This window comes from Gymnogyps californianus, unplaced genomic scaffold (genome assembly GCF_018139145.2).
Source record: "Gymnogyps californianus isolate 813 unplaced genomic scaffold, ASM1813914v2 HiC_scaffold_40, whole genome shotgun sequence".
NCBI classification, from domain to species: domain Eukaryota; kingdom Metazoa; phylum Chordata; class Aves; order Accipitriformes; family Cathartidae; genus Gymnogyps; species Gymnogyps californianus.
In genome coordinates, this window is record NW_026114290.1 from 57,208 (window position 1) to 76,414 (window position 19,207).

Below are 19,207 nucleotides of genomic sequence, written 5' to 3' on the forward strand. Positions count from 1 at the left end.
ATGAGCTACTCAGGTGAGGGGCGGCGGCGCAAGATGGCGGCTGGAGGCGGCCCCGCGGGGGAGCCGGGACGCGGCCGGAGCTGCCGCGGCCCCCGCCGGGCCTTGGGGGTGATCGTGAGGCGGGGGGAGGCCGGAGCCTGCGGGCGCTGCGGCCGGGCGGGCCCCTGAGGGGTGACGGGCGCTGCCACCGCCCGGCCTCGCCCCTGTCCCCGTGTCAGCGGGGCCTCAGGGCCGGGAGGCGGCTCTGCCTCCGGTCCGGCGCCTCGGAGCCACCCTATGGCCTCGGTCCCTGCGGCTCCCAGCCCCGGGACGCCGGCCCGGTGCTCCCCGGGCAGCCCCAGGCCGGGGGCAGGCGGAGCTTCCAGCCCCGGTGCTGGTGATGGGGGAGAAGGGAGCGAGCCAGGCTCTATTTCTGACAGAAAATTGATTTATTTTTTAATCAAGCTTAATTAGGTTCCCTCTGATTTCCGCCTGGCGGTGGTGGCTGGGCAGGAATTCCTCATCCTCGCTCAGGTGACGGCTGTAACTCTGCTCCTCGCCTAATTTCCTGGCAATTTTGCCTTTTTTCCTTTTTAATCTCGGCGTTTTTATTCCTTTGCTGGCTCCTGGAGCGGGATCTCGGCTCACCTGTGGAGCACGGTGGGCGTAGGAAGCGATTTGCCGCTATATTCCGTGTGAGCTGTTTCGGCTGGAAGTGGCTCGGGCTGTAAGGGTGACGCTGGGCGGGGAGAGGGGGGGCAAAGAAAGAGCAAATTAATAAATGAGCCGCCTTCTGGGACGAGGAGTTTCTAATTAAGGGGGAAATCGCAACGAGAACCTGCAAGGTAACATTGCTTTCCCACAGCGTGCGCGTGGATCGATAACGAAGGGAAGCCGTGCGCATACGTACCCTGGTTAACGAGGCTGTAATTGCTTTGAAAATTAACGCTGGGGTAACGGTTTCTCGACTGGGGAGATGTCATCCTGGCCGGGGCTCCTCCGGACCCCGTCTTTCCATCCCGGTATCTCCCATTTTCCAGCTGGTTTCCTGCAAGGGCAAAGTGCAGCGATGCCGTCGAGATACGTTTCGCCTCAAAGGGCGTCTGAATGTCAGTCCCGGGAGGCTGCAGGTTGGCGGACGATGGGATTAAAACTTCCCCGAGGTGTCCCGGTCCCTTCTTTTTAGGCGTTAATCGGAGCGGGGTTTATTCCGTGCGAGACCCCTCTCGCTTTCCCAAACGCTTCACCTCGGTTCCCAAAAGACTCGGTCGTGGAAATCGTTCCCGGGAGCTCGGCTCGTAATTAAAACCCGTTTCTTGGGTCAGACGAGGAAAGGCTGTTGTTCTTGTGGGGACGTCTCATTTGCTGGGGCGCCGTTAAGGTCTGATTTCGTCGATATTTGGTGCAAGACTCGTGGATTATTGGGGGCGTCGTTCCGTTTGTGACGCCGGGTAACGAGAATCTCTTCGGCCGCGAGTGCCACCGTAACGATGAACTCGTCTCTAATTGCTTTTTGCTCTTTTCTAGGTTATGGAGACTGGAACTCTGGGACGAACAGAGGCAAGTACAGTAAAAACTGGAGTAATGGTTTATTACCTTCCACTTCAGATCCGTTTCCTGAGCCTGAGGGAGACGCGCCGGAGGTCGGTGACGAACAACCGCCGTCCCCGCCGCAGCGCAGACCCCGCGCAGCCTCTTACTGTTCCGCCTGCGCGACCATTTTCTTCTTTTGTTTTAAAAATGCGTGCCGAAGCCAACAGAAAACTTTGTTGCTGTAACTGGTTGCACAGGAAAACTGTTCTAGGCGGGATATTTGGGTTTTGGGGTTGTTTTCCCCCCCAAAAAAACCGCCTTTCTGCTACTTAGGGAACCGGAATGAAGTCAGTGCAGGTGACGATGTAAATCGAGGCTTGGGGAGACAGCAGAAATACAAACGCCCTCTCCACGTGTGCCAGCGGCCAAATAAAAGGGCCGGGGAAAGAAAAAACCTAAATTTTAAGCCTCGGCAGGCTTTTAATTGGCTCTGTGTGTTAGTCCTGTGGTGGTTTTTTTTCTGTTTATAGCAGTTTTGGGGCTCTTTAGCAAGAGGAGAAGCCTCGCTGTCGCTTTCTGATATAAAACGTGTGGGAAACGCTAGGCTGAAAGTGTTTTTGCTTTCAGCGCTCGGCTGTGCTGTCTTTAAAGTGGACAGGTCCCCGCTACGGCGTCATCCCTTGGGATTTAAGGGGTTATAAAGCAGCTTATATAGGTCCCGGCGAAGGTATGTCCTGGCTGTGTTCATCTGGCTACCAACAACTTCGTATCAAACTAAAAAACGGCTTAAAATGGTTCTTCGATAGCTCTTGTGTTAACCCAGAGTGGGTTTTTCTGGAGGCTCTGCCTTGGCCGTGTTTACTCCGCTCCCGAGCAGGTTCGACGGAGGAAGCTATGGCTGTGCCTGTGTTTTCTGGGACTTACACGAGCAAATTGTTCCCGTAAACCTTTGTGAGCTCAACAGTTCAAAGTTTATCGGTGACTTAAATAGAAATCTGAGCTTTTTTTTTTTTATTTTAACTCCCTGTGGCGATTTCTTGGGGCATCTTAATTCAAATTAAAACATTAGCAAAGCCGGATAACTGGAAATAAACCCGGCTCTCTTATTTTTGTCGTTCCAGGTTACGAGGGATACAGTTACGGCTATGGATACGGCCAGGATAACTCCGGTAATTACGGATACGGCATGGCCGCTTCGAACTCCTGGGAAATGGCCAATTCGGACGTTGACATGAACCCCGACGGTTCGGGAGGCGGCAACGCCGACGCCGTCATCGCGAAAATGAACCAGCGCTTGGACATGGTGTCGCACATGGATACGGACACGATGCAGGGAGGACACTACGGATCTGGCGGAGACAGGTGAGCGCAGGGCACGAGGCGAGGAGACGCGGTAACGATCGGCTGTTCGTTAAGAATCGTTCCTGCTCGGTTTGTTCCCTCGCTGGTCTCGTTCTTGCCTTTTTCCAGCGTCGTGACTCAAGCGAGCGTCCAGAGCTGGCTCAGCCATCCTCCTCTCGTCTGCTGTAACTGTAAAATAGGATTTTATGCTAAGTTTTCATCCATGTCTTGCAAAAAAAAATAATCCAAATTTGGGTCTTACGGTGCAGCGTTTCCAGCAGTGGCTGAAATTTGGGATTCTTCAGGAAAATAGTAACGATAAGGAACGTTCTCACGAGCTTGCTTATGTACTTCCAGAGCAGGGCAAAGGAAAACAAGGCACTATTCCATACTTAATCTGAGTTTAAATTACTAATTTTGATTAATAGATTGACTTCTGCTGCTGTGGTGAGGTTTTTGTAGCCGGTGTCGCAGTAGACGCTCAGCTCTGCGACGTAGTCAACGCCTTGCCGATCTGTGTTAATGTTTAAGTGCTAAGAAACAGGATTCTTTCCCCAAAGATTTCTTATTGATTAACGTGCACTGTGAGTTTTGAGCCCGGACTTGGTATTTCTGCAGGGCGACTGCTTACTCCAGGTTTTTAATACCTTAAATAAGTAAAAGTATGTTGGACGAAGTAAAACTCGGGAGTAAATATTAATAAGTGTGACGTAACTGTTTTCTACTCCGCTCCTACGCTCCCAAAACAGTAACTCTCCTACGAAATGATGCGTCCGTACTACTCTATCAAATCGATTTGTTCCGGTTGCTTGCTCAGTTTAACCACGCAGGAAAGGGTTTGCCGAATCGTCCCCCGGATTCTTGTCCCTTCAAACATCTTTTTGGGCTTCTCCGCTTTGATCTCGTGTGCCGGCGGTCGGCGGCTCGCAGGCACGCTCCTGCCTGCGGCGTGTTTCCACCCATTCGGCGCTGCCGCACCGGTTGGGATGGGATAGGCTTCATTAAAAAGTTAAAACTTTCCTGCTCCGTGCAGGAAAGAACGAGAAACGCGGTAAGAGGAAGGTAAATCACTTGGAGAACGTCGGCTCCGGGCTATAATGGAGCGGAAAAGGAGCTGCTCACCCTCCAGCTGCTCCGGCTTAGGCGTAACCGGACACTGGCGGCTCCTCCATCGGTGCCTGACGTGATTTTTGTAGCCCCAACGTCTCCCCTTGTATCAGCGGGGTGACTTTCCTCTGACCCTGGAGCCACGATAACATCTTTTCCCCCTTGCTGATTCCCATCTCCGTGCTCTCCAGGCCTCGCTGTAAAAACCCAGCGGCGAGGGGGTCGCGCTTCGGCGAGGCTCGTTAGTTCAGCGTCACGATCTTTTCTTGAGCGCCGGCTTTCCTCCTCGCCTGCCTTGTCAGTCAAAGCACTGCCGGCAAGCAGGCAAAGCCTTAAATTCCAGTACAAAGCGTTTTAGGATTGCTGAATATAACGTTAAAAATCCGCTCCCGCCTCATTTCCAGGAGGAAAAAATGGATTTAAAACGGGTGGGGCGCGTGTTGGCTTTCCAGTTGGGGAAACCAGTTTCTTAATGGACGGATTGCTTGTGGGGAGTGAGGAAGGATGAGGTCTGGAATAGGTCTGTGGTTGTGCCAAGGTGTCCCTTGAGTAGCTGAGGAGTAAATCTCGCTGCTCCCGGAAGTATTTCTGGATAAGGTGGAACTTGCGATGAGGACGAGCGGCTCTTGGTTTGCTTCAGCTGCTCCTAAAGCTCATTTTGAGGCAGATATTTGGGAGCGAGGACAAAGCGATAACCCCCAGCCTCGGCTGGCGAAGGAACCTTTGCTCAACGTGTGGGGTTTTGGTTTTTTTTTATTTTAAAACATTTTGGTAATTCTGGAAGAAACGGATGGTTCGAGGGGCTCCCTGGCATCAGGGTTTTCCCGTGTCTAAAGGTCTCTGGTTCCTCCACCACTGGAACTGAAACCTTGAAGCTCTGTCACCAGCTCCTGCTGCTCCCGTCCTGTCCCACCGCGCAGTGAAATACGTCCCGTGTTGAGTGACGCGTCGGCTGATTGCAAAATAAACCTAAAAATCTGTTTCGATGGGGTTTTTGTTTGCTTAACCTCTGCCGCCGTTTCTCAGCGGCGTCTCGCTGACGCGTCTCTTGCAGGTACGACTCGTACGAATCCTACGACTCGAGGTCTTCCATCAACGACCGCGACATGTACCGATCCGGCTACGATTACAACGAATCCGAACACGACAACGACAACGCCTACGAAGGTCACTACGACAATTTCTACGGGAACCGTCGGGATCAATACCAGAACAGAGCACGGGATAACTTTGGTCAGCGGGGTCAGAATTGGGGTAGAGACGGACGCAATAATAGACCCATGGCCTCTTCCTATCCCGGGCGCATGGGCGGACAGTGGAACGAGCCTCCGCAATCGATGGGATCGCGAGGTCTCGGTCCCCACGGCTCTTCCAGGCTTCCTTCCCTCTTCTCCCACAACATTATCCCAGAACTCAGCATGTTCCAGGGAATGCGAGGTTTCTCGGGAAATATGCGGTACGGAGGAGGAATGATGAAACAACGAATGAGGAGGAACTGGAAAATGTGGGACTCGGATTTTAAAGTAAGTACTTGTGCGAGATCCTCCCGCCTGCTCGGCTCGAATAAGAGACTTCTTTCCCGACAGACCCGCGCGTCCTGCAGCAAAGGGCTCCAAAATACACGCTGGGAATATATAATATATATATTATATGTATAATAATATACAATAATATTAATTGAATATATAATTCTGCGCGTTAGTGGCTTTGTAGCGTGTTTTCTCCTAAGCAGACCGAGGAGGCTGCGCTCAGTTGCAGAGCAGTATTGATACGCGGGATGTTTTAATCCTAAAAACTTTGTTTTCTGAAGGTAGGAGAATAGCGCAGCCCTTCACGGCTTAATCTCCTACATTACGGGATAGAGGTGTGGTGGATTATGTCCTTCCTGATCGACTCTGCCTGTCGGAAACTTAAGGCGGGAAGCTTAACTCGCTAAAAATGAGTAAAACAAGACGTTGCTGGTTGTGGAGGGCAGCCGCTCGTATCGCGGCGATTAACCTTTCTCTTCTCTCGCAGCCCCAGAAAAAGAAAATCAAAAAAGATCCCACCGCGAAGAAACGGAAGCAAACAAACAGCTCCGATGAACCCGACAGCAAGGCAGCAAAGACAGACGGCTCCGATAACTCCGACTCCGACAACGGTAAGAGCGGAGCGGCTTCGCGGCGCGCCCGGGAGCGACGCAAAGCTGCCGCTGCCTTTATTTTTCGGCAGAGGCGTCGTGCTTCGCCGCGCGTTTTAACGCGGTGGCCGAATTGTCGGTGTCGATCTGGGTTCTCTTTCTGCTGACTGTGCTCTTTCTTTCAGAGGAGGGAACAGAAGGAGAATCAGGAGAAAAAGAGGAGAAAGAGGGCTCCAGAGGTGTAAGTAACTCTTGAAAAACCACTTTATCGTGATTAAAAGCCGTAGTTCTGGTTGGAGGTGCTGGAGCTGGTGAGGGCAGATTCCTAGACTCCCGTGTTATTCCCAAACTGAGTCAGTTGGCAGAGGCTCGGACGAGTTGGGGGGGGGAGCGGATAGAAGCAAACCCTCCATCGAGGGAAGCGTAGACGTTACGGGGGCTTCCCAGCTACGCCCACCGGCCGCAGCGTCACCGCGAGACGCTTTACGGTGTCGAAACGCAGTGAAACACCCGTGCGCAAAGAGCTTTAAGTAAAGAAAAACCCCCCAAAATCAATCGCCCGCGACGTGGCGAATCCCAAAGCGTGGGATCGCGTTGCCTCGCTCTAGATGGGGGCCGAAGGCGGCCCTCCGCCGGCGCCCTTCGGCTTGGTGGAGGGAGGGTCTCTCGGCTAGAAGACCCGCGGGCGTTGTGGAGGCATCTCCTGCGGCGCGGGCGCCGCGCCGGCTTTCCCTGCGCTTACGGGAGCGCGGAGCGGGCAGATTCGATGGATCTGTGGCTCCTCCGTGCGGTGCTTTGAGTGCCTGGGGGGGAGGGTTTGAGAGGCAGCAGGCTGGTGAAGATGGCAAACCGGCCTCCAGACGGTTCGCTTTCTCTAGATGGTTTTAACTTCCCGACGTTGCGTTTTTAGGAAGGGGAAGACGAAGAAGGAAAAGATTCGGAGAAAGGTGAGTTGGTGTGCATGACAGCTCGTTTGCGCTCCGAAGCTCCGCGCGGAGCATAACCCCGCTCTGGTCGAGGGCTCCGACGTGGCCGGACGAGATATTTCCAATTAAATCCGATGAGTTTATTCAGGCAGCTTTGGTTCTTAGAGTCCGTTTGCCTTGTGGCTTCGCTGTCCCTTTCGGTTCGTTGCATCTCGGTGACCTGAGCTAAACCTCTGCACCTTCTCGATGAAGGGCGATTTTTTTTTTTTTTTTTTTTTGGCTTCTGTGTGCGTTCCCCGAGTCCCCCGGCGACGCCGCTCTGGTGCCGTGACGGATCCCAGAGGTGGGGTCCTACCAGCGAGAGCAGTCGAGGCTCTCGCGTGCGAGGCTCCGGTGGGATTGCGTCGCCGTAGCCGGCGGAGGGAAACGGGGAGGCTCTTCCCAGGGCCGCGAGCCGCTTGCTCTTGAGGACGAGACCTGTCAGAGCTCCGCTGACGGGGGGACAGGGGACTAGCTCAGCTGTAACGTCTGCATTTAGTCAGATGAATCCCATCCTTTGTGTCTGCTCAGGGATAAGGAAATGCTGTAAAAGCCCTGCTAGGGAGAAGCTGGATCCCTTGCTGGAGGTAGGTTGGTGAAGCTGCTAGCCTGGGGCTTAGGGAAAGCAGATTTAATTTCCCACTGTGCCGTAGATTTGACTTTGGGTAAGTTGTTGGGGCTGTGAAACAGGATGGAGCTTCCCGGCTCGGAGAGAAAGGACCGGTGGGAAAAGCACCGCGATAACCCGAAGGGAGCTTAGAGAAGCAGGAGGGCTGGCAAGAAAGCTCTTGGCAAGATGCGTTGGGGGGGGGGTCCTTGCTGCCCGTCCCACCGGTGGGCAGCGTCAGTTTGATCCTGGGACGTGCCCGCGCGTATGCCAGGGCGGGCGGGCGGACGGACAGAGAAGCGGTTTTTCCGTCCCAAAAATCAGCGGTGTAAATTCATCCCCCTTACCCAAGCCGGATTGCATTGCCAGCGTTCGCTTCGAGGCTGAACAAATCAGAGCGGGTGGTACTTTAAAAAAAAAATCAAAACCTGTAAGTAATTAATCATTAAAATCTCATAAAACCAGTAGTAGCAAACAGAAATTAAAACAAAGGGCTGGGAAACCGCGTTAGAGTCTTTCTGCTGCGGTTCTCCCCTCTGCCCCGCACCCACCAAGCTTGGCCCAGCGCAGCTTTTTTTTTTTCTTTTTCTTTTTTTTTTTGGAAAAAGCTAATTTGGAGTGGACGGCGCCGTCGTACAAACCCGCGGTTTATCTGTAGTTGGCTGGCGGGAAGCAGCTTCTTGAGGCAACGGCGTCTCTAGGTTGCGCGGGTTGGTCGGGCTGACGACTAAACTTGTCGAGGGAAATTCTCTTTAATCAGGTGGTGTCCTCAAGTAGTGCCCTGAAATACAACCTGCTTTAAACACTTAGGTGCTTTAACAATTCAAGAAGAGATCAGTCAAATCAAACGCAAATTGCAGGCGGGCAAGAAAACTCAAGAGAGGCAGAAGAAGAGGCATCGGGATCGCATGGTAGAAAGGTAACGTCTCCTATTTTATTTTATTTAGTCGTGTTGCTTTCTTCTCTGGGACTGTAGTCCTCGCAGCCGGGGTCCGTCCTTTTGTTCCCAGTCGTCCCGGTGTTTTGTCTGTTCCTTGTAGAAGCTGCTTTGCTCTCCTGCCGCTCTTCTTGCCGTCCGTGCTTAAAAGATAAATAGGAATGGGTAAACCCCTGGGAAACATCCCGTAACTGCTTAAAGGGTTGGAGACTTCCATGAGTTTATCTGCCAGCCCTTAGACAGAGCGAGGGAGTAGATCCGGTGAGAAAGCGGTGCCGCGTAGAGCTGGAATGGATCGGTTTGAATATCGCTTCCCTCTGACTCCCCAGGATCCAGTTTGTTTGTTCGTTATGCAAATATCGGACCTTCTACGATGACGAGATGAACAGTCACCTCGAGAGTAAATTCCACAAGGAACACTTCAAGTTTGTTGGAACCAAGTTGCCTCAACAAACAGCTGACTTCCTCCAGGTAAGCCTCTGGTTACGTTTCTGTCCCCTAGGTTTAAGAGTTTGGGCTTGGTTTATTATTATTTATTATTATTTTGGAGATGCTGTAAATTATTATTATTATTATTATTATTATTTTGGAGATGCTCTAAAGCTCCTGAACTGCCTCTCTTAAGTAACTGTCGTGGAAACTGCTAGAGAAGGTGGAGTAAAGTCGGGCTAAAGCATCAGAGCTCTGCCTTGACTGCCCTCTTCTTTTCAACAGGTCGCTTAACCTCTGGTCTTACTTGGTTGCACTGGTAGGAAATAAAATACTTGCCCACCACGGATTTTGGTGGCCAAAGCGGGTGACTTAAGTGCCGAAAGGCAGTGCTACCCGCAGGACAGCGCACGGTGGGATTTGTTAGGGCTTTTAGGATGAGCGGGCTGGAGAGCTGCACCTAAAAGTGGGAAGGGGGGAGAAAAAAAAAAAGATTAATATGAAATATTCTGCCGTACAGGAATACGTTGCTAATAAAACTAGGAAAACTGAAGAGCGACGTAAAGCAATTGAAGACATTAACGCAGTTATTCAGCAGATTTACAGGGACCAAGATCTTACGCAAGGTAAGAGTTACTGCCCACGTGCGTGCGAGAGTTCCTTTGTCGCGTGTATGGGCTGCCTCGTCAGCTCTATAAATAGTAAAAAATAGTAAAAAAAGGGGAGGGGAGGAACGTGCTGGTGTTGCTGAAGAGTAAAATCTACTCTCTGCTCAAGTGCAGCGTCAGCCGCTTCAGGTTATTACCCGGCTTTGTGGACGCTAGCTAAATGATTAGCTGGCTGAAGAGATCTTTTTTTTTGGTTGGTTTGGGGTTTTTTTGGCAAACCCGCAGTGCTGGTGCAGCCGCAGCTCGCGTCGCTCGTCGGTGCGCCGCGCGGCCGGGCTTGTAGCTGGGCCACCGGGTGTTCTGGTAACCTGGCCGTATGTAACGCACGCTGCGCTTGGCTCCTCTCCTGCTCCTCGGGAAGACTGTTTTGATGCCGGTGGAAGGGTTAGAGGTGAGTTTGGGGCGCCCAGAGGTGAGTTTGGGGCGGAGGTGGTTTGGGGCGCCCAGAGGTGAGTTTGGGGCGCCCAGAGGTGAGTTTGGGGCGCCCAGAGGTGAGTTTGGGGCGCCCAGAGGTGAGTTTGGGGCGCCCAGAGGTGAGTTTGGGGCGCCCAGAGGTGAGTTTGGGGCGCCCAGAGGTGAGTTTGGGGCGCCCAGAGGTGAGTTTGGGGCGCCCAGAGGTGAGTTTGGGGCGCCCAGAGGTGAGTTTGGGGCGCCCAGAGGTGAGTTTGGGGCGCCCAGAGGTGAGTTTGGGGCGCCCAGAGGTGAGTTTGGGGCGCCCAGAGGTGAGTTTGGGGCGCCCAGAGGTGAGTTTGGGGCGCCCAGAGGTGAGTTTGGGGCGCCCAGAGGTGAGTTTGGGGCGCCCAGAGGTGAGTTTGGGGCGCCCAGAGGTGAGTTTGGGGCGCCCAGAGGTGAGTTTGGGGCGCCCAGAGGTGAGTTTGGGGCGCCCAGAGGTGAGTTTGGGGCGCCAGAGGTGAGTTTGGGGCGCCAGAGGTGAGTTTGGGGCGCCCAGAGGTGAGTTTGGGGCGCCCAGAGGTGAGTTTTGGGGCGCCCAGAGGTGAGTTTGGGGCGCCCAGAGGTGAGTTTGGGGCGCCCAGAGGTGAGTTTGGGGCGCCCAGAGGTGAGTTTGGGGCGCCCAGAGGTGAGTTTGGGGCGCCCAGAGGTGAGTTTGGGGCGCCCAGAGGTGAGTTTGGGGCGCCCAGAGGTGAGTTTGGGGCGCCCAGAGGTGAGTTTGGGGCGCCCAGAGGTGAGTTTATAATGGAGGCTGGAGTAAAATCTGGAACACAGCAGAAATCCCTGGATTATTTTCCAGCTAATACCGTTCTTATCTTCCTTTTCAGATGTTGGCATGGAGCATTTCATTAAAAAGGTGGAGGCGGCTCACTGTGCTGCCTGTGACCTCTTCATCCCAATGCAGTACGGCATCATCCAGAAACACTTGAAGTCGCTCGACCACAACCACAACCGCAGGGTGAGCGGGCAGCCTGGCGCCCTGGGGGTCTCGCGGGCTTCAGCGGCGATACCAGGAGCCCGAATTTGGATGGGTTGAGTTCACGTGGTTTCCGAAACCAGGGAGAACTTTTCTTCATCCCCTTGGGTGCTTCTCTCCGCAGAGTCTGCGGTTAATTTGGACGTTCTTGCGTCCCCAGAAAGCTTCCCTTTGCGAAAGCTGCCAAGCGAGACGTTAGCGGGATTAAAGCACCTTCGGCAAAGCCTCGTGCCGATCTGAAAATGAGATCTTGTGTCTCTTGCCCTGTTTCTTGCAAAATAAACGCCTTTCTGACTTTCCCCACTTCCACGTACGTGTAGGATGATGTTGTTACAAGCTTTACTACACCCACAAGCAGCGAGCCGAGGTGATGGCTGTCAGACGACAGCTCTTCCTAGGTATAAAATACGTGTATCGGCACGCGACTGTAAATCTTGACGCGTTACTGTGGTGATGTTGAGCAGGCTGCAGTGCTCGGCTGTTCGGCCGTCCTTCGCTCCTCACGCCTCAGCAAAATCAAAACGTGCCCGGGGACTGAGGGATGAAACGATCTCGCTGGTGGAAGTGGGTGAAACGATCCACGCGGCTTTTCCTTGGCTGCCTGCTACTCGCCTTCCCGAAGCACACAATTCGGGGAACGTGCAGAAAATAGCAGATTTCTTAAACATTGCTGTGTTGTCACCTACCCAAATACCGAAGCGGGCTCTGCAGCCTGCCGTCCGCTGCTGAGCTGTGACTAATTACTGGCCTCGTAAGTGAATTCAGAACAAAATCTAAGTGCTTTTTGTTGTTGTTGTTGTTGTCCTCCCGTACAGGCGATGATGGAGCAGTCCAAGAAGTCGTCGTTAGTAGTTGCGAGGAGTATTCTCAACAACAAACTCATCAGTAAGAAACTGGAGCGGTACCTGAAGGTAGGTGTTTGCGGAGCGGCTTGGTGTGGGGTCAAACCGGTAGCAACGCTTCCACGCTGTAGTAATTTCACGGTAGCCGCCGTTGACTGCTGAGGGTGCTTATTAGCTGAAGCTTGAGGCGATTTGGGGAGGTTTTTTTGCTAATATATCCGATTCCTGGTTGCTGGTCATCGAGTCTCTACAGCGCAGGTGACTCGCTCGCTCATCTCCTGCTCCACACTTTACACCGAACCCCGGAGCGAGCAGGACGAGCAAGGCCTTCCGCTGAAACTTTGGCCACGGACCTGACCGTTGCGCTGTCGCCGCTAATATTAGCGTCGATTTGAATTCTCGAGGCGGGAGCTGCTTTCAGGAGCTGCTCGCTCGGCTGCTTTCGGTGCAGCCGTTACTCTGAACTTCTTGGGAGGGTTTGCTGGCGTGTAGCCGGTGCGAATTCCTGGAAGCAGCTAGAGGTGAACTCGCAGCAGGCGAATGCGTGTCTTCTCTTTTCAGGGTGAGAATCCTTTCACGGATGACCCAGAAGAAAAAGAGGAGCATGAGGAAGGCGAAGGGGGAGCCAGTGGAAACGTAGAGGAAGGAACAGCAGAAGGAGCAGATGAAAACAAGGATGAGGAGGAAAATCCGGAAGAAGAAAATCCAGAGGAGGAAAATCCGGAAGAAGAAAATCCAGAGGAGGAAAATCCAGAAGAAGAAAATCCAGAGGAGGAAAATCTGGAAGAGGAAAATCCAGAAGAAGAAAATCCAGAGGAGGAAAATCTAGATGAGGAAAACAAGGATCCCGAAGAGAACCCAGAAGCAGAAGGAGCTGAAAATGAGGGGGAGCGAGAAGAAACAGGGACAGAGACAGAAACCGAGGCACAAGCACAAACAGAGGTGGAGCCGGATGCAGAAAACGCGGAGGAGCAGAGTTCCCCGCCTGCAGAGGGATCTCTCCCTGAGGAAGAAGAGCAACAGCCAGCAGAAGGCGTGGAAGTAGAAGATGAGGAGGAAGAAAGCGAGGAAGCTGCTGCAGCACAAGAGGATGAGGATGCGGAGTAAACTCTGGAGGGGGAAGCCGATGTGTAAAAGACCTGACGTATTTTGTTGTGTGTTATATTTTTTTTTTTTTTAATAACATAACTGTGTCTGTGAATTTCATAGCACATGTTTTGAGTTCTCATTCTACTAAACTCACTTAGGCAGTGGAAGCCTTTACCTGTAAAGTGATTTTTTTGGAAAATAGAGGAAATCTTTTTTTTTTTTTTTTTTTACCAAATCTTCATTTTAGTAGCTAGGTTTTGTGCGGTCTCTGTTTTTTAGATGGCTTTGTACTAGGAGAATTTCCTTTTGAGCATGCGTGCAAACCAGTGCTACTTCACGATCTGGCGAACGAAACCTCTTCTCTTCCCCTTGAATCGAAACTTTTCTATATTTAACAAAGATGTGGTTTGTCTCCTTAGCCTGTCTGTCTGGAAACATCAGAACTTCGGTTCCGGGGTTTTAATTTCTGCGGTGTACGCCGTTAAGGTTCTGGCATAACTTCCACGTGACTGTAATATTCCCCCCTGATGTTTTATTCTTCCTTTTAACGCGGAGCGAAACTTAAGTGGTGTCAACATTGTATTGTTTGTAAAATGCTTTCGTTTTAAAGGTGAATGTTTTGGTGGGTGGAGATAAAAGGACTGTCCTGAGATTACCTGTGACTCTGCCTTAATTTCTGGTGCCCCGGTAAAGCTTGTGCGAGGTTGGAGGCTTAGAACCGGGCTACGAACCCTGCGTCTCCGTGTTCTGGTTCGTTATTTGGGTTCAGCTCAGCTTTCCTCTCTCTTCATTCAGCGCTGCAGATGGAGCCGACTTACTCGCCTGCGTTAGCAGCGCACGCTTAGTTGAAGCTGTCATCGGTTAATAATCACCTGGAGTGCGGATTCTCCTTCCTGAAATGAGGGAGAAAGAAGGAAATTGGTTTCCAGGATGCCGCAGAAGTTGTTCCTGCTACGGAGAGAGGCGGCCGGGAGCTTTCCTGCCGGGTGGGTTGATGGATAAGGACGTGCTTAGCCTTGAATCGCCAGCGTGACAGCAAATCCAGCCTTACAAACCTCCAACTTGGCGTAAATTGTTTGTACGAGAGAAGTTTTCCCCCAGCGCTGCGCAGAAAGGGAGGTTTTAAGCGTTAACGTGAAGACAAAGTGCCGAGACTGCTCCCGACCTCAAACCTTTTCCTCCAGCGCGGGTCCCTGGTGGCAGCGACTGCCAGATGCTTCAGCCGTGCCCGTGAAGTCCTCGGCGAGCTAATGGGATTGAGAGCCGGATGAGAGGAGCTCCGTGAGAGGGAACGTTTCACCCGCTCCATGCCAGGGAGACTTCTTATCCGTGAAAACACCGAGCGCAGGTCCTGAACTCTTTATCCTGGCATCGCCCGCTCGCCTTCCAGAGCGGTGAACCCCCTCTCCTGCAGACGGACATCTCGAACTAGTCCTGGAAGATTCTTTCCCAAACATAATTAATAGCCTGAGTCACTAAATACCTCAGCGGGGCTGTAACGAATGCGGCTCGTTCTCTCTTGCGCAGGTATGGCTTGATCCCGAGGTCGACCCCGCGAGCTGCTGGGTGTCGCGGGAGTTGGCTGCCGCTTGCTTCCACCTTTTGCGTGGGTTTAAACGGACATCCGCCGGTTTTGGGGGTGTTTTAGCGTATTGAGCCCGATCCCCCCAGATCTCGCGTTGATCGCGTGTTGGAGCTCAGAGCGGCGGCATCACCGCTGAGCGCCGTTAGCGCGCTGAGGGGATGAACGGGGCGGGGGGTGCCTTGGAGGATGCTGGTGGCACTGGGGGATAATTTTGAAGGCGGTAAAAGAGAAGGGGATGCCTTGGAAGCGTAATCTTCACACGTTTTTGCTTGGAAGGCAGACGGGCACGCAGCTAGCCACCATCATCTGTTCAAATTCAGCTCGTGCCAAGAAAAGAGTCGCGATTCTTTTTGCCTTCTTTTTTACAGCTGCTGGTTTTTCCTCCTCGTTCAGCGGAGCTTTGCGGTGATTTCCAGGTTTCCTCCTGCTTTTCTTTGTGGAAACCCTCTGATCCTAGATGTAATTAGCTGATCCCATCCTGATGAAAACAACCGGCCTTGGCTTTGTTGCAGCGTTAAGGAATTGACCTGCGCTTTGCTTGCGTTTTACTGCATTTGAGGATCGACTGTTTTAATCGGGGTGGGTTTTCAGAAAGCATTATAAAGAAATAGCTTTGATTTAAGGTTTACTTAAGAAAATGGAGATTCTTTAATTGGGGTAGGCTGCCTGTAACCTTAAATATTGGGTCCTGAAAGTGGTGAGATCTCTGTGAGCCAGCCATTCTTTCTAAAACCGGACAACCCCCACCTTTATTTGTAATGTAGTGAGTTACACCTTCCTTATACCTTCCCCTTTCTGCTTTATTTCCTTACTTTCCCCTTTCTGCTGTCCGTATTCCTCTAACACGCCATTATACTGGCTTGCGAAATGAATTTTGAGAAGAGGGACCCTTGAGGGGTGCGGGTTGCGTGTTAAATACGCTGCTTCCCAGCTGATTTTTTTCGGGAGAAGACTCTTCACCTCCTGGTCCGCGGGGTCGGCGGCTCCTCCCGTCCCCTTTCGCTCGCTCCAGAAGTGTCGGCGTCGATGAAAACATCGGCAGAACTTCTAGCAGGGAAGAGCGAGTGGCGTTTGGGCTGCTTGCTGCACTGGTTATCTTCTACCTGTTGTTTTTTTTCCACCCTGATTATTAACAAGGGGAGGGAAAATGAGCTGTCAGCATGAAAGAACGATTTGTAATTAATTCCCTTCTTGTGTAATTGGGGCACAGCCTGAGTGAGGTTACCTCGGTGTTCCTGAAGTTCGGCTTGGAAGGAACAGCTTGCCTCCTCGTAGCAGAATCCAACTTCCCCTTGCAGAGGTGAATTTTTATCCCTTCAACAACCGCCTTTTCGGGTCGATTAACCGGCACGTTGTGCCTTTCGGACGCTCCCCCGCGCCGTTGTGCCGAGCTTTTTACCTTCTGGTGAGGGATTAATTGTACAACGGCCCTTCCCTTGGACTCTGAGCTTTGCGTTCCCTTTCAGCCGAAGGTCTGGCCAAGGAGCGAGTCCTTCTCGAGGGAGCTGATGCGTACGAGGAGGCGCTGAGCTCAGACCGCCGTCCGTGCTGCCGTATTGGTGAGGTCGGGGCTCATCCGGCTTCTCGGGAGCGTTTGAGGCTTTACGGTTGCAACGTAACTGAGTCCTTATACGCTAAATATTGCTGTGGGTTTGCGTTCCGAGTCGAAATCCTTGAATTAAGTGCAATACAGATACGCTGCGTAGGAAATGCTTAGTGCTTGTATATGTAGCGCTAAGGTTTTCACGGCTCTGTGCTCCTCTAGGGTGCAGGCAGTAAACTCCAAACATCTGACAACAAATAATTAGTCGTGCTAACTAAAACCCCCCTCGGACTGCTCGAAGCCGAGCAGGATGGACCTCGGTCTGCCCGTCATCCGCAGGAACATCCGAGCACCTCGTTCCCAGAGATGCCGCAGACTCGGAGCACGTGAGCGGAGGAGAGGCGAGGAAATCAGCCGGGAAGGGTTCGGAGAAGTCAGCGGATGCACTAAACTAAAATCCTTCTGCGCCAACTTCCCTGTAAATGCTTTCCCTGAACGAATTATCTCTTAAGAAAATTGCTGACGAGTAAGCGATCGCGTAGAGTTCGCCGCAGTTCCTCCTGCGTGCTGGCTGCTACGAGGGATGGGCTTTAGGATATAGGCGCCGTACATCTGGCCGTTGCTCGGTTTACGCCTGTCACGACGGTTTTCGGATGCTGCCGCTTTTCCCAGAGGAAAGGTGAGCTGAATTATCGCATCAGCTTGCTTCCCTCCACGCTCCATGCATCTTCTAGTCGTATCCGGCACTGATTTGTTGGAGAACGCGCAATTAAGTGCCGCAATTCAAATTTATGCAGCTCACCATAAAAAATAAGGGTGGTGGGTTTTTTTTTTTTTCCCCAGAACACCCTTATGTCCGCTGCGGCTGCTGCGATACCCTCGGCAGTGGCCCTGGTAGCGGATTTAACTTGTATTTTCTGATTATTTAGCCCCCATCTCAGTTTCTGCTAATGCTCTCGGGTATTTTATCATGTTAGTTAATAATTATTATAATAATTATCACGTGCACCACTCTATAAATCCTGCCTGATCACCCCTGTGCCCGGCGCAGCCCGCTTCTCTCCTCTGAAGCGGTATTTTTCGTAGCACCTAAACAAGAAGGATCTGGGGAGGAGATTGCAGGAAAGATTCAGGGAAAGAAACTGCAGGAGGTTTTGAGATGAGTTTTGGGGTGTTTCGGAGCAGACGGCTCCGTCTCCTGGCAGGATTTCCTGGGGATGTGCCCAGCCTCGTAGTTCTGCTTCCTTCCGAGGTCTCCGGCGCCGTGGGGAGCACCTCGTGGCGAGGAATTTTGAGGCGCTCGAGCTTGCTGGGGTATCTATCAGTCATCAGCAATTAAGGACGGCTGGTTGAACTTGTTTCTATACGTGTTACGTATAGAAAGGTAGTGATAATGCAGCACGGTGGCACCGATTTAACTCCTTACTCTGATTGTGAAGTTGCCAACAGCTTCATGTTCATTCATTTTAATTGTTTTAGATGAGAAACGCATAAACAAGACTTTAAACGGTATTAAATTGAGGACTTCTTTCAAGAATGTATCACCCAGAGCATCGGTTCATAGTCTGAATATTTCTAGGCTAGAAATCCATATGTGATCCGTAAGTATTTCCCTAAGGTGTGGAAATAATTGTAGGACTCTGTGAGTCTCCAATCAACGTGCTGAAACGGCCACGCTTTATTAACACAGACCTTAAATCCTCCTGATTTCCTTCTAGAATCAGGAAATCAATTCACGTCAGCTCTAATACCTGGCTGCTGTGATAATTTCCAGATTTGAGTGGGTAAAGATTTCCTTTGGGTGCCACCGATCCATCTTCCACATCCTACGGAAGCAGGTCGGACGTTTGTTCAGCCCTTCTGTCTCAAATTGTTGGGGTTCTCTTCGTTGGGCTCTGTGTTCCCTGGGATTTTTCCTCATTCTGTTAAAAAAAAAAAAAAAAAAAAAAAATTATCAGCCTCTGCTTGTGCCATTCTGGCATCTGCGAGGGATGGAATAAACGCCTCGCCACCCTTGAAGCTTTTATTTCCCCCCTCAAACGATCTCGCAACGCTTGCGCTCCTGCTCTGGCTCCTCCATCGCGTTTTCTAGGCGTCGCAGCCGCCAACTGGGAACACCGAACGAAATCGCACAGGGGCAGCAGCGCAAACAGGAGAAGGTTGTTCCTCGCGCGACTCAAAACCGTGGAATTTCTTGGGTTTAAGTGGATTAAAATTTAAAAAAGCAGGGAGAAAAAAAAAAATCCCTTGAGGGATTTTTGAGGCTGAGCCACAAAATGGGGATATGTTGGGGGAGCAGCATTACCCCCACACTCTGTTTTTACCCTCTGAAGAAGAGACGTTGACCTGATGGTCCCGCTCTACCAACGCTCCCCTCTTCCATGACGAGCAGTTGTTGTTCCAGGAGTTTTCCTGGTTCTCCCACTGGAATAGAAGATTTTCTCTTTGTTCCGCATCTTTTTTTTCTTTCAGGCTCCATTGATTGGACCTTGCTGGAGTTCAAGGATTGCTCTCTTCCTTCCTTCTCTTCAACTTACACCAGGTAGAGCTGAGATGCCACAATCGTTCACCCTTTATGTAATTTATAGCGATTTCTTTCATAATTTGAACTAAAAGCCTGTCCTTCAGCCGGTTGCGCTTCCATTCAGGTAATAAAGGAATGAAATGGGTCTGGAAAAGGATGCGGAGCTTGAGGAAGACCACGGCGTGGTTATGGCCGCTTTTGGGGTACAGCCTGGCTCTCCTCACCCACTTCCCGCTGCCGCCCGTCGCTTTTCAGCTGCTTTAATCTGGTTTTGGGTAAAAAGCTGAGGGGAAAAAGCCGCCGTCTCGCAGGGCTGAGCCTTCGTCACCGCCGCTCCTCGGGCCGTGCTTTGGCGGGAGCGTAGATCCAGCTTTAGGGATCCGTCTGCTGCGTGAGGTGAAGGGTTCTGGGGGGCGATGCCCCTCGGAGCAAGGCGTTGTGGGACGGGGACGGAGGACGCCATTGCTGTGAGGGGCTGGGGTCGGGCCCGGTGTCACGGCCGGGGTCTCATGG

At 52.0% G+C, this 19,207-nt stretch overlaps 1 protein-coding gene across 1 annotated transcript; it reads left to right on the top strand.

The window, feature by feature from the left end:
* Positions 1–13,697, top strand: AKAP8L (A-kinase anchoring protein 8 like). Its single transcript, XM_050914430.1, has 13 exons — positions 1–13; positions 1,507–1,539; positions 2,634–2,874; positions 5,015–5,483; positions 5,977–6,100; positions 6,265–6,320; positions 6,990–7,026; positions 8,462–8,570; positions 8,918–9,059; positions 9,538–9,643; positions 10,963–11,093; positions 11,927–12,022; positions 12,515–13,697. The coding sequence occupies exons 1-13, from the start codon at positions 1–3 to the stop codon at positions 13,058–13,060; spliced, it is 2,103 nt and encodes a 700-aa protein (XP_050770387.1). The 3' UTR covers positions 13,061–13,697.
* Positions 13,698–19,207: the final 5,510 nt, after the last annotated feature.